We start from the raw sequence: 13,241 nt of genomic DNA on the forward strand, positions 1-13,241 counted from the left end.
TCTTCAAGTGCAGTCGCAAAAACCATCAAGATGAAACTGGCTCTCATGAGGACCGCCACGGGAAAGGAAGACCCAGAGTTACCTCTGCTGCAGAGAATAAAGTTCATTAGAGTTACCAGCCTCAGACATTGCAGGCCAAATAAATGCTTCACAGAGTTCAAGTGACAGACACATCTCAACATCAACTGTTCAGAGGGGACTGTGTGAATCAGGCCTTCATGGTCTAATTGCTGCAAAGAAACCACTACTAAAGGACACCAATAATAAGAAGAGACCTGCTTGGGCCAAGAAACACGAGCAATGGACATTAGACCGGTGGAAATTTGAGATTTTTGGTTCCAATATATGTGTCTTTGTGTGACGCAGAGTAGGTGAACGGATGATCTCCGCATGTGTGGTTCCCACCGTGAAGCATGGAGGAGGTGGTGTGATGGTGCTTTGCTGGTGTCACTGACAGTGATTTATTTAGAATTCAAGGCACACTTAACCAGCATGGCTACCACAGCATTCTGCAACGATATGCCATCCCATCTGGTTTGCGCTTAGTGGGACTATCATTTGTTTTTCAACATGAGACCCAAAACACACCTCCGGGCTGTGGAAGGGCTATTTGACCAAGACGGAGAGTGATTGAGTGCTGCATCAGATGACCTGGCCTCCACAATCACCTGACCTCAACCCAATTGAGATGGTTAGGGATGAGTTGGACCGCAGAGTGAAGGAAAAGCAGTCAAGTGCTCAGCATATGTGGGAACTCCTTCAAGACTGTTGGAAAAGCATTCCAGGTGAAGCTGGTTGAGAGAATGCCAAGAGTGTGCAAAGCTATCAAGGCAAAGGGTGGCTACTTTGAAGAATCTAAAATATACTTTGATTTGTTTAACACTTTGGTTACTACATGATTCCATGTGTTTTTTCATAGTTTTGATGTCTTCACTATTATTCTACAATGTAGAAAATATTAAAAAATAAAGAAAAACCCTTGAATTAGCAGGTGTGTCCAAACTTGACTGGTACTGTATTCTATTCTACTATATTTGAGTTAATGCCACTCTGACATTGCTTCTCCTAATATGTATATCTTAATTCCATTATTTTACTTTTAGATGTGTGTGTTGTGAATTGTTAGATACTACTGCACCATTGGAGCTAGGAATACAAGCATTTCACTACACCTGCTAAATACGTGTATGTGACCAATACAATTTTATTTCATGTTATTTATATTGGAGCTGATAGTGCAGGGTGAGGGGTGTCCTCATTGTCTTACGCGGAGGAGCACATCATAGCCATAGGCTGTGTGATCGTACGGGGATAGCACACCTGGGTTTAGCCTAGATGTGTCAGCTCGTCCCCTTGTGGGTTCGGCTTGACGTTATTCTCGAAGAGGTCTTGAGCCTACTTGGCAGTGGAAAAAAAAATGCATTGTGTCGTGCAAGGTCAAGATGAACGTTGCCAGGTGGATGAAGCCGTATCTCAGGTTGAGCTGGAATCTCACATCGTTGTAGGTCTCTCCGTTTTCAGCAGCTCGGCACTCTGGGTAGATACTAATTCTCAGCATAGGTCAGAGCCCCTGATTCTGCTGCGAGGCAAACAATTTGCAGTTTGACTTCAAAACTGTTGATTTGTACAATCACACACACAGAGATCCGTTGCGGACCAGTGCCGTGCACAGTGTTTATCAGCGGCGTGGGAGAGATACTGTTCTATAACATTACTCCTGCTCTCTCAGGTTGCTGATAAGGTAAGAAGTCATTGTTCACCTAACATCCATATAACATTCACATGATTAGTTCCCATTCATGCACTGGTTAACTGCAGATAAACAGAAAAGAGACCAGGGTTAAAACGTATTAATTTATTGACGTTTTAAAAGAATCAGAGACTATAGAAAAGACAGACAACACCAATAGCTCAGCAAAAACGATGCAGAAAGAAACATGACAATGAAAATCAAAGACTAGTCTAAAAACTACAATCCCCCACAAGCAGGGTCTGTAGCATGACTTTACTGTCCTGTCAATATAATTAAAATGGTTAAAAGTCCTCAAATGAAACCTTGAGGAACTCCAGTGAGATCATAGACCATCAGCAGTAATACATCAAGTCCCTTCAGTAAGGTAACTATGGAACCAGTTACATGCTGCTTCACCCAACCCATTAGAGGAGTCTCTGCAATACATCAACAGTATCAAAGGCTTTAGGGAGATCAATAAAATGAACAGCACAAGACAGTTTCTTATCCATAGTTTTTACTATATCATTTAAAACCAGGGCTGCTGCAGAAACGGTGCCACGTGGATAGTAGTATAGATTTTTATGCAAGGTCGTTGTTGATCTTAACACTGGCCTCTAGTGGCAGTTCTGTGTCAAGTTACCAGAGCAAGAAAGGCAGCGCCGACCATCTTGGAAACGCTTGACAACTCTTGGCACATGGAAGAGAATCTGAAAACGTACAAGTATTGTAAGAGTTTAAAAACCCATTTTAAAACATTGAACTCAAGTAAAGTCAATAACTGCCACTTCCTGTGTTCAGAAAACCGAATATCACCACTAAAAACAGTCTGACGGTAATTCCAGCTATTTTCAGTTTAGGATTCATCATTACCTCATCAGGACGCATAAAGAAACTCATACAGCATAGATATAGAATAGGGTTTCATCGATTCTGAAAGTGTGAGTGCTCACCTGGAGGATAGGTGGGAGTTGAGAAATCAGTAAGGGGCTGAGGGGCAACCAAACAGCAGATGAGGAAGACAGGAAATAAATCATCATTAGTGGAATGAAACCTAGAGTTATCAAATGAAAACGTTAAAGCATGTTCAAATGTCTCAGAAAACCAAAATGTCACCGCCGTACAATCTGCCGGTAATTCCAGCTATTTTCAGTTTAGTATTCATCATAGCATAAACACAGGCGTTCCTTTCTTGCAGCTGACCATGTGAGGCAGTTTGAGCCCAGGGTGAATGTCCTCACCTCAGCCTACATGTCCAGTTCAGGGAGACCTTGCAGGGATGTTATTCTAAAGGGACACCACCTGAAAAGTAGAGAATCTCAGATTACAATATATGAAAATGTACTATTGTTATATAGTCAAGTTCCAAGTCACTGCCAGCCGTGTTCAGAAAACCCCAATATCACCACTGACAGTAATTCTATTTTCTGTGTAGTACGCATCACAACAAAATTACAGCTACCTAGAGAATGGGACAGGTGAGGTGTAGGCTAAAGTCTGCGTGATACGCTTACCTTACCAGGTGAAGTCTACTTGCCATCAACCCATTGGGGCGGTTTCACACCTGTTAAAAAAAAACACAAAAAACACAAGGGTTATGACAATATGAATGCTATCAACTATTCAGAAGAGTGGGAAACTAACTAAAGTAGATATTGAAGTAACTGCCTGTCATATTCAGAAAACAGAATAAATTAAAAATAAATAAATTGGTCATTTAGCAGACGCTCTTATCCAGAGCGACTTACAGGAGCAATTAGGGTTAAGTGCCTTGCTCAAGGGCACATCGACAGGTTTTTCACCTAGTCGGCTCGGGGATTAGAACCAGCGACCTTTCGGTTACTGGCACAATGCTCTTACCCACTAAGCTACCTGCCGCCCAAATATCGGGCGGTAATTCCAGCTATTTTCAGTTTAGTATTCATCAGAATGAGACTAGACAGACACCAAGAGAAATGTTAAGGTGAAGCCTAGGTGGAGTGGGTGGGGTTGTCTTACCTTTAGAGTCTCCTTGTCATCAACCAATTGGGGCACAGCCACTCCTTTTCAAAACAATCATAGGGGTTATGAGAATCTATATGAAAGCAATTATCTCCTGAACATGGCTGAAGTTATCTTAACACAGCTGTTGCTCAGAAGTAGTTGAAATCATCAGTTGTTGCATCAAACTCTTCCTATTCAAGCTTTCATCACCGACAGCTGTGCCTCTATTCAAATCATTGATCATAGGACTAGATGACAATTAGTTTAAATTATAAAACCAATCTCATTCAATTTGTCATTGAATACCCAACTAGACATTACTTGTCAGGCCTCACTAGCCAGTAAAAATCCAGTTGAATTTACCAGCCATGTGCGCAGTCATTGGGTGTATGGCTCCAGTTCATTCCACACTGGCCAGGTCCAGAAGGAGTGGTCTTCCAAATCTAGAACTAATGTACACTTTGGTTAATGCATGAGGACTATCAACAGGACTAGAATTTCAAAATAGTGTTAGCTAAAATAGAGGGCTAGCTAGCTTAGCCAACTAAACTCAATGATTTAAGCTGGAGTGGGCGGACACAAAATGACGTTAACAAAAACTACTGACTTCAGGACCAAAAGAACAACACGCAATTACAGACATTTGTCTGTGTAATTGCGGGATATTCTTTGGGTGCTGAAATCAGTAGTTTGATAACTTAATTTTATGTTACGTCGGACCTCCACTGCGCCCACACTAGTCGCCCTTCAACTCCATCATAAAGCGTGTTGAGGTTAATCGGTTATAGCTAACTATGCAAATTTCCATTGAATACACTGGTTTTCCGTGTTCGTGGATCAGATGGTTAGTTAGCAAGCTAACAGTTTAGGAATATTCGTCAGTTTCGCATCCACAAACTGTCAAAATTGACCACGTTAGTTATGCATTAGCAATTAATTCGGTAACATCGACGCCAATCATAGACTTACCCCGGCATGGTTTACGTTTCTCCAGTTCTGCAAGGCCCAACCCTCCACAACTACCAAGCTAGCTGCTTGGAGTTAATTACCAGTTCAGGAGCATGGCAAGACTCAAGTGGCAGCAGTGTACCAATAACTAAACACTAATGAAGAACTTCTAAGATATAACTTCGACAATGAGGAAGACGTCATGCTTCTACAAGTAGATCACACGTCTCATTAGATGAGTGAGAATTAATGTGAGCATGTGGCTGGGGGGAGGTTCTCTTGGTGCGTTCAAGAGAACTGGGAACTCGGAAAAAACGAGCTCAGAATTGTGACTTCAATGATCTTCAGGTCGGAGAAATTGGCGTTCTAGGATGATGGTGCATTCAAGACAACTGGGAAATCGAGGGGTGGAAAAATAGGTCAAATCATGACGTCAGTGATTTTCAGTTTGGAAAGTCGGAGCTCTAGAAAGATGCCAGAGTTTCCGAGTTGGATGACAATTCAAAACAATTTTTCCCAGTCGGAGATAGTTTATTTTGTTAACAGTTGTCTTGAACGCACTGAAGTCGGAGGTCGGAGATTCCCTAGTTCCGAGCTAGGTTGAAGTTCCAATTAGTCTTGAACGCACCATTGGTTTCCATAGGGGCGGCAGGTAGCTTAGTGGTTAAGAGCGTTGTGCCAGTAACCGAAAGGTCGCTGGTTCTAATCCCCAAGCCAACTAGGTGAAAAATCTGTTGATGTGCCCTTGAGCAAGGCACTTAACCCTAATTGCTCCTGTAAGTCACTCTGGATAAGAGCGTCTGCTAAATGTAAATGTATGTAAATGTCTCCGGGCTTTATGTTGAGAGGGTGATGCGGCGTTCACATGTTAATCGATACTAGGAAACTCAGAAATGTCTGACTTGGAAACTCGTTGTAGAAACATGAGCTCCGAGTTTCCCACTTGAAAGTACCAGAATCGACCAACAGTAAACTCCTCTAGTCTGTGGGTGAGGAAGGTAGAGAGTCTGTAGGGTGGTGAGGAAGGTAGAGATTCTGTAGGGTGGTGAGGAAGGTATGGAGTCTGTAGGGTGGTGAGGAAGGTATGGAGTCTGAAGGGTGGTGAGGAAGGTAGAGAGTCTGTAGGGTGGTGAGGAAGGTATGGAGTCTGTAGGGTGGTGAGGAAGGTATGGAGTCTGAAGGGTGGTGAGGAAGGTAGAGATTCTGTAGGGTGGTGAGGAAGGTATGGAGTCTGTAGGGTGGTGAGGAAGGTATGGAGTCTGAAGGGTGGTGAGGAAGGTAGAGAGTCTGTAGGGTGGTGAGGAAGGTATGGAGTCTGTAGGGTGGTGAGGAAGGTAGAGAGTCTGTAGGGTGGTGAGGAAGGTAGAGAGTCTGTAGGGTGGTGAGGAAGGTAGGGAGTCTGTAGGGTGGTGAGGAAGGTAGAGAGTCTGTAGGGTGGTGAGGAAGGTAGAGAGTCTGTAGGGTGGTGAGGAAGGTAGAGATTCTGTAGGGTGGTGAGGAAGGTAGAGATTCTGTAGGGTGGTGAGGAAGGTATGGAGTCTGTAGGGTGGTGAGGAAGGTAGAGAGTCTGTAGGGTGGTGAGGAAGGTATGGAGTCTGTAGGGTGGTGAGGAAGGTAGAGAGTCTGTAGGGTGGTGAGGAAGGTAGAGAGTCTGTAGGGTGGTGAGGAAGGTATGGAGTCTGTAGGGTGGTGAGGAAGGTATGGAGTCTGTAGGGTGGTGAGGAAGGTATGGAGTCTGTAGGGTGGTGAGGAAGGTAGAGAGTTTGATGACACGAGGGCATAAGAATGGTGCTAAGTACAGACATCTCCTGAGTACAAACCAAGTGGAGTTACTTTTACTTGCTCTCTTGAGAACCTTGAGGATCTCGAGGTGGAGTCGGCCGGCCGGCTGTAGTGATTGCTCTGAAGTTGAGCCTGACCAAGATGAGGTAGGCCTACCTGTGGCAATAGGTATGATAGAGACTTCCTAGCTTTGCCCTGATGAGCAAACCAGAGATGATTTTGGACCGTTAGAAGTGAGATTTTTGCAAAAAGTGGATCCATGTTTTTTGGCCGACCCATATGTTGTGTCAAGCTGGGTGAAGAACAAACTGGGAACTGTTACGTTTGTCAAAGTCTCGGGAAATTGAATTGTGTTGATTTTTTTTGTGCATCGTCCGCCCAGAGGAAGTGGGTGCTCCGCGTCACGTGTCTCGGGGCTCAACCTGTGTCGTGCTTTCCTCTCCGGAGCAGGGCGCCGCTCAGAAAAGTGATCAGTGGGGTGGCGTTGAGTGTAGAGGTGGACAAGACGGGAAATAATATTCCTGGTGGTCGTGAGGCCCGTCGTTTTGTGAGATGCAGACCTGGTGGAAGTGGTGAGATGGAGGATACCCTGTCTGTCTTGTTGAGCTTTGATATGGAGTTTCTGCCTGATAAGGTCAGGTTAGAGTATATTAGCTATTCGGTGAGGGTGTTTGTTCCGAACCCGCTACGGTGCTTTAAGTGCCAAGGATTCTGACTGACATGTGGCAGCAGTGTGTAGAAGGGAGATCCCCGGATGTGGAAAGGGTTCAGGAGGGCAGAGTCAGAGGGAGTGTGAAGTTGGGGTTGGGAAACCACTGTGTGTAAACTGTGGAGGGCGCCCATGCAGCTGGAGATCCGAAGTGCCCTGTACGAGAGAGACAAGTTGAGATTGCTAGAGTTCGAGTGGGGAAGAACGTTTCCTATGCTGAAGCAGTGAAGAGAGTAGAGGATAGACCAAGGGTGAGGGAGACGACTGGGAGCCCCCCAGTGAGTAGGCCTGAAGAGAGAGATCCAGAGAGGATGAGTTTTTAGCAAGGTTGGATTTCTTGCGTTTATAACCATGGTGATCAACTGCACTGATGGAGCGGAAATCACAGAAGATAGATGAGGTAGTTGCAGCAGCAGAGAAATATTTAGGTGTGAGAGATTTTTATGCAGAAGATCTACAGGGAATTTGGAGAGAAGGGGTTCCATCCTCCCAGGCAGACGGTCTGTTGTAGGATCGTTTAGGGCCAAAGTAGTGGGATGGGGTGGTTGTTTTTTGGGGGGGATAGTGTATAGCACTGGAGGTTGGTGGCACCTTAATTGGGGAGAATGGGCTCGTGGTAATGACTGGAGCGGAATTAGTGTAATGGTTACAAATACATCAAACATGGTTTCCAGATGTTTGATGCCATTCCATTTGCTCCGTTCCGGCCATTATTATGAGCCGTGTGCAATCCCCACACCGATCTGCGAAAGGCAGAAATACACAACACAGCACCTCCTCTGCTGGAAATTCACACCAAGAAGAAAAATAACTTCCCGAGTGGCGCAGTGGTCTAAGGCACTGCATTGTAGTGCTAGCTGTGCCACTAGAGATCCTGGTTCGAATCCAGGCTCTGTCGTAGCTGGCCGAGACCGGGAGAACCATGGGGCGGCGCACAATTGGCCCAGGGTAGGGGAGGGAATGGCCGGCAGGGATGTAGCTCAGTTGGTAGAGCATGGTGTTGGCAACGCCAGGATTGTGGGTTCGATTCCCACGGGGGGCCAGTATGAAAAATAATAATATATGCACTCACTAGCTGTAAGTCGCTCTGGATAAGAGCGTCTGCTAAATGACAAAAAAAAAAAACGTATGTTCATTTTAACTCGGATGCTCCGACTTTCCGATAGCACGTGAACGCGGAATGAGATCATCAACGTGCGCACTTACACAGACAATAGGGCCCATTATGTTGTGTCTCAGTTAGTGTCCGTGCTTCTCTGCTGTAATAATCTAAGGATTTGTGTGCACGATCACACAGATCAGAAAATAGTGTGTCTTAAATATTAAATAATCTTAATATTTCTGAAAGTATGGACGCCCCGGAAGAGAAAAGCTGTCTTTCTGCTGCGCAAAGAAGAGCAGAAATTCGGAGGCGAAAATTGCTCATGAATTCCGAAGACCGAATGAACAGAATCGTGGGTTTCACCAAAGCTGAAGCTGAAAAAAACGGTAAGGAAAACCTAACTGATGGTAAATGGTTTGCTGGCTGATCAGACAAGCAGATTGCATTGCTTGTTAACTTATTAGCTTACAGCTCACCCATCGAAACTGACAGCTAACGGTAGCTTGTTAGCATCTAAATGTTAGCTGCACAGTACACATTTACTGAGCTAGCTAAGGACCATAATGGTGCAGTGAGCTGAAGAAAAACCTTGCATCAGTGTAAAATGTGCTGCAGTCATGTAGTCATGACAATTCAGTGCCCTTCTGTATTATATAACAAGTTTATTAATATAAATGTGTATTATATATGTATATATGCAGGTGTGTGTGTGTGTGTGTATATATATATGTATATATATATGGTCGTATCTCACTTCACAGAGAAGTCTAGTTAGCCTAATATGTTACACTGATAATGCCATCTCATACAGGAGCGTCCAGTCGTGTCACAGAGCCCAGGTTCCATCTGGACTTGGACAGGAACAACTCGTGGTCAGCATCCTCCTCCCCAAGACTGTCTCCATTCCTCCCGGAGGCAGTAGGCAGCAGCCACCCCCACAGCGATCTCCCAGAGAGGAAGGGGTCTCCCCTGCCAGACAGCAGCGAGGTTCTGGGTGGGGGTGTAGACCAGGACGTGACTCCAGGGGTCCGACATAGGCCACGGGGAGAGGCCCAGCTGGCAGCTGATGAGCCCAGCCATTCTGAATCCCCACGCAGAGGGTTGCAGAAGTATCTGTCCCGCTTTGATGACGCCATGAAGCTCCGTGGCCAACTGGCCAATGAGAAACAAGCCCAGGATGCAGCCGGCTCAGACCCAGAAGAGTTGGACTCCTTCAGGCTCTTCAGGCTTGTCGGCAGTGTCCTCCTTGCCATCTTTGTCAGAGGTTTTGTCTGCAAGTATCTGGTGAGTCGGATCAGAAAAGTGTTGCATCTTCCCTTGAAATTTGTGCATTTGTTCAACACCACTGACCTATTCTGTCTTAGATTCGGCCGCACTTATGGTGATATGAGAGTAGACCTGTAGCAGTTCACTAACTAGGCTACACTCTCTTTTCTTTTGCAGTCCATATTCGCACCGTTTCTCACCCTGGAACTGGCCTACATGGGGTTGTACAAGTATTTTCCAAAGGTATGAGATACCTCTACACCGTTACTATGTAGTGAATGGAGCACAGCTATAACAAATTTGTCAGACACACATACAGTCATAACCTGTGCAGTATTATTATGCATACATAAACGTGTATTAACTTTCCACCAGTCTGAGAAGAAGATGCAGACCACAGTGCTGACTGCCGCCCTCCTGCTGTCTGGTATCCCTGCTGAGGTCATCAACCGTTTCATGGACACCTACAGGAAGATGGCCGACGTCTTCGCCGACCTCTGTGTCTACTTCTTCACCTTCATCCTCAGTCACGAGATCCTGCTGTTGGTTGGTTCAGAAGAGACTGGTACTCCCTGATGGACTGGAGGTCGCCGTGCTATGTCACTGTCACCCCCCCCCCCCTCCCCCCCCTCTGGGTGACAGAGGAGGGCATGACCCCTGATAGTGATCCTTTACCCGACCTCCTTCCAACCATGTCCCATCCTGAGTCAGTACACCCCAAAGGGGAGGGGGGTTCGAAGTGCAATGTCCGCAGGTGGGTAAGAGAGGAAGACGGAACTAACAGGTTGAACAAAGTAACATAACATGTGTTCTGACCCTCTACTATCCTGTAAAACAACACATTTCACTGCACCTATCCGGTGTATGTGACAATAAAACACGTATATTAAACCTATTTATCTTGTCCATAGGAGCTTCTTTAAGTTACTGTTTATGTAGCTCTACAGCATTTACCTAAGGGGTCCAGTTACTTTGCGATTTTGTTTGTTTCAAGTGAATTGATCTATCTCAAATGGAAGACAGGAGATGCATTTGTCTTTCAGTAAAATAAAAAAAAATTGTTGCCTATGTTTTTTGCACCCTTTTATGCTTAAAGACATGGTTGACTTCATCTGTACATGCGCAAACTCTTATTGAAAGAGGTAACTTGTGTCATCTGGGCTAGGAGAACAATTGCTTAGGATTGTCTTTTTGGAAAGTGTGTTTTGTCACTGCTATTCAATGTGGGGCGGTGGGATCTTATAAGCTTGTATATTAATCTGTGTTGAATAACTCTGATTGTGGAAATGTCATGTATTGCTTTTCTAGCTATCCCAGTCTCACTCAGACTCTGTTTCTGTGGCATGTTACATCGTCTGTTAATCCTGCATTGCATCCAAATTAATGTATTCAGTTGGTGTGAGACTTATTTTTCTATGTAACTTCATTGGTGTGATTTCTTGTTTGTCAGATGAACTTGAATGCTTTTCATAATGTTGAAAATTATAATTTTGTGAAGTGTAAATGCTTTATTCATGGTTTATTTTATGTGAAATATTGAAATCAATATCAACACAAAGATAAAGAGATACAAATGTTCCATCTCATAATGGTATTTAATTTCTGTTAACGACATGCTGGAATGAATATACTGTGTTAAACCAATAAAACCTTGGAACATTTCACAATTGTTTCTGGTTGATTTCAGATCAGTCATTAAAACTTCTAGATGTAGGCAATGTATAGGATATCTTGATGTCAATGATTATCTATTTCTGCTCTAGGAGAGGAACTGGTAATATTTGTTAAACTTTTTACTAATAATATTTCTACAATAATTATGACGAGGTAAAAATAAATAATCATAGCTACCTCCCACCAACCACTAGATGCGCACAGATCCAAAATACTACGTATTCTAAGAACGGTCGCTTTTTGATTACGTTCCAGGAAACGGCTAACGTGATCACGCATGAAAACAAATGCGCAAAGTTCAACAATAAAACATTGATATTTAATCTCTTTATGGACTCAAAGTAAATATGGGTCGCGAGTCAAGGTAAGTGAGGAGTTTAAGAGTGCCTTGTATTATTTTAGTCTGTTTTGGAGGGTTAAAAAACCTAGCTAGCTAGCAAGTCTGTAACGTTGATCCAACGCGCTAGCTAATAAGCTAGCTAGCTAACGTTTACAGACCATTGAATGTGATATATATTTAGCTAGCTGGCTAGTTAGCTTAATAGCCAAAGTAAAAAATACTTGATAATGCATTAAACGACACAATTATTTCAAACACATTGTGCAGTTGTGTACTGTAAGTCGCTCTGGATAAGAGCGTCTGCTAAATGACTAAAATGTAAAATGTTGTGTAATGGCGCTTTCAAGACAACTGGGAACTCGGGGGAAAACGAGGTCAAACCATGACGTCAGTGGTTGGAGGCAAAAGATATGTGCAGAGATGCACGAGTTTCCGACTTGGAATTCCGAATTGGATGACCGTTCGAAACGGTTTTCCCAGTCGGATCTCTGTTTTTTTCTCGAGTTCCCAGTTGTCTTGAATGCAGTGAAGTCGTAGATTTCCGAATTCCCAGTTGTTTCGAACGCGGCATTACTCTAGCACCAACAACATCTTTTTTTTTTGTATACATTTTTTATGTCAGTCGTTTTAGTTAAGTGATGTAAGTTTATGAAGTGTTCAATAATTTTTTACAATGTTTGTTAGGCATTACAGGAAACGGTCGGCTTCGAGGGGTCGGTCTGGGAGTCGATCAAAGAGCCGTTCCCCGGACAAACGCTCCAAGAAGGATGATGGGGCTGCCTCACGAAACCGAGACAGGGACCGCAACAGGCGGGGAGAGAGGTCACGCAGCCGTGACCGCCGCCGATCAAGGTCCAGAGACAGGAAGCGTCCCAGGTGAGCTGTGTGTGAAATAGAGAGATGGAGACCAAGAGAGTGTGAGTTATCAAGTTCATCCGAGTATGCGTGTGTCTGATCTCGTTATTGAATTTGTCTGATGTGGTCCAGACGCTCTAGGAGTCGGGAGAAGAGACGCTCCAGGAGCCGGGACAGGAATAGAAGGTCTAGGAGCCGAGGACGCAGATCACAGTCCGCAAGCCCCAGCAAAAACAGGAAAACTGACGAGAAGTGAGTTTTTACCAAAGGGTGCAATTTTTTTCCTTAAAAAATCTTACTTCCACCCGACCATAACTTGTTGTCTGTTTTGGTTTGCCAGTCGGCCTAAAAGCAAAGAAGAAGACAACCCTGAAGCCTCTGCAGAGAAGAAGAACATCAAAGAAGAGAAGGAGGAGGAGAAGGTTGAGGATGTGAGTCCTACTCCGGTGGAGATGTTGTTTAGCACTTTGGAAACGTTGACAGAACATGACAGTTGAATTTTTGTATGTCTTTGTCCCCACAGCAAGACTTTGACCAGAACAAGCTGGAGGAAGCGATGAGGAAGAGGAAGGAGCGAGTGGAGAAGTGGAGGGAGGACCAAAGGAAGAAGGCCCTGGGGAACATCGAGGAGATCAAGAGAGAGATCGAGGAGATGAAGCAGGGAAAGAAGTGGAGTCTGGAGGATGATGATGGTGAGGAACAAGCTCAGACTTAGACGTTTCATGGCTGTGTTGTGGGTTCATATGTACCTAAATGCATTAGTTTCCTCTTTCGAAAAAGACTGATTTTAGATGACTGCCAACAGTCTCACCAGACTTCTCTTCCTTTTAGATGACGATGAGGAAGGTAC

General features: G+C 44.4%; 1 protein-coding gene and 1 long non-coding RNA gene across 2 annotated transcripts; one reads left to right on the forward strand and one right to left on the reverse strand.

Moving 5' to 3' along the window:
- Positions 1 to 1,842: 1,842 nt before the first annotated feature.
- LOC311118413 lies at positions 1,843 to 4,920 on the reverse strand. Its single transcript, XR_014611807.1, has 6 exons — positions 4,685 to 4,920; positions 4,079 to 4,164; positions 3,731 to 3,774; positions 3,247 to 3,296; positions 2,686 to 3,034; positions 1,843 to 2,442 (listed from the first exon to the last, which is right to left on the reverse strand). It is a non-coding gene; the product is annotated as an uncharacterized lncRNA (long non-coding RNA).
- Positions 4,921 to 8,338: 3,418 nt separating this feature from the next.
- LOC311118414 (guided entry of tail-anchored proteins factor CAMLG-like) lies at positions 8,339 to 11,183 on the forward strand. The gene is made up of 4 exons (XM_084193216.1): positions 8,339 to 8,642; positions 9,068 to 9,540; positions 9,700 to 9,765; positions 9,898 to 11,183. The coding sequence occupies exons 1-4, from the start codon at positions 8,504 to 8,506 to the stop codon at positions 10,096 to 10,098; spliced, it is 879 nt and encodes a 292-aa protein (XP_084049342.1). The 5' UTR covers positions 8,339 to 8,503; the 3' UTR covers positions 10,099 to 11,183.
- The last annotated feature ends 2,058 nt before the right edge of the window (positions 11,184 to 13,241 follow it).

This window comes from Coregonus lavaretus (assembly GCF_964263955.1).
Source record: "Coregonus lavaretus genome assembly, contig: HAP1_SCAFFOLD_6497, whole genome shotgun sequence".
In the NCBI taxonomy this organism is placed as follows: domain Eukaryota; kingdom Metazoa; phylum Chordata; class Actinopteri; order Salmoniformes; family Salmonidae; genus Coregonus; species Coregonus lavaretus.

Excerpts from the sequence above, each read along its gene's own strand:
- LOC311118414 (XM_084193216.1), top strand. The coding sequence starts at position 8,504 with ATGGACGCCCCGGAAGAGAAAAGCTGTCTTTCTGCTGCGCAAAGAAGA. Across the intron at positions 8,643-9,067 it reads AGCTGAAGCTGAAAAAAACG|GAGCGTCCAGTCGTGTCACA; the intron begins GTAAGGAAAACC and ends CATCTCATACAG. Across the intron at positions 9,541-9,699 it reads GTTTTGTCTGCAAGTATCTG|TCCATATTCGCACCGTTTCT; the intron begins GTGAGTCGGATC and ends TTTCTTTTGCAG.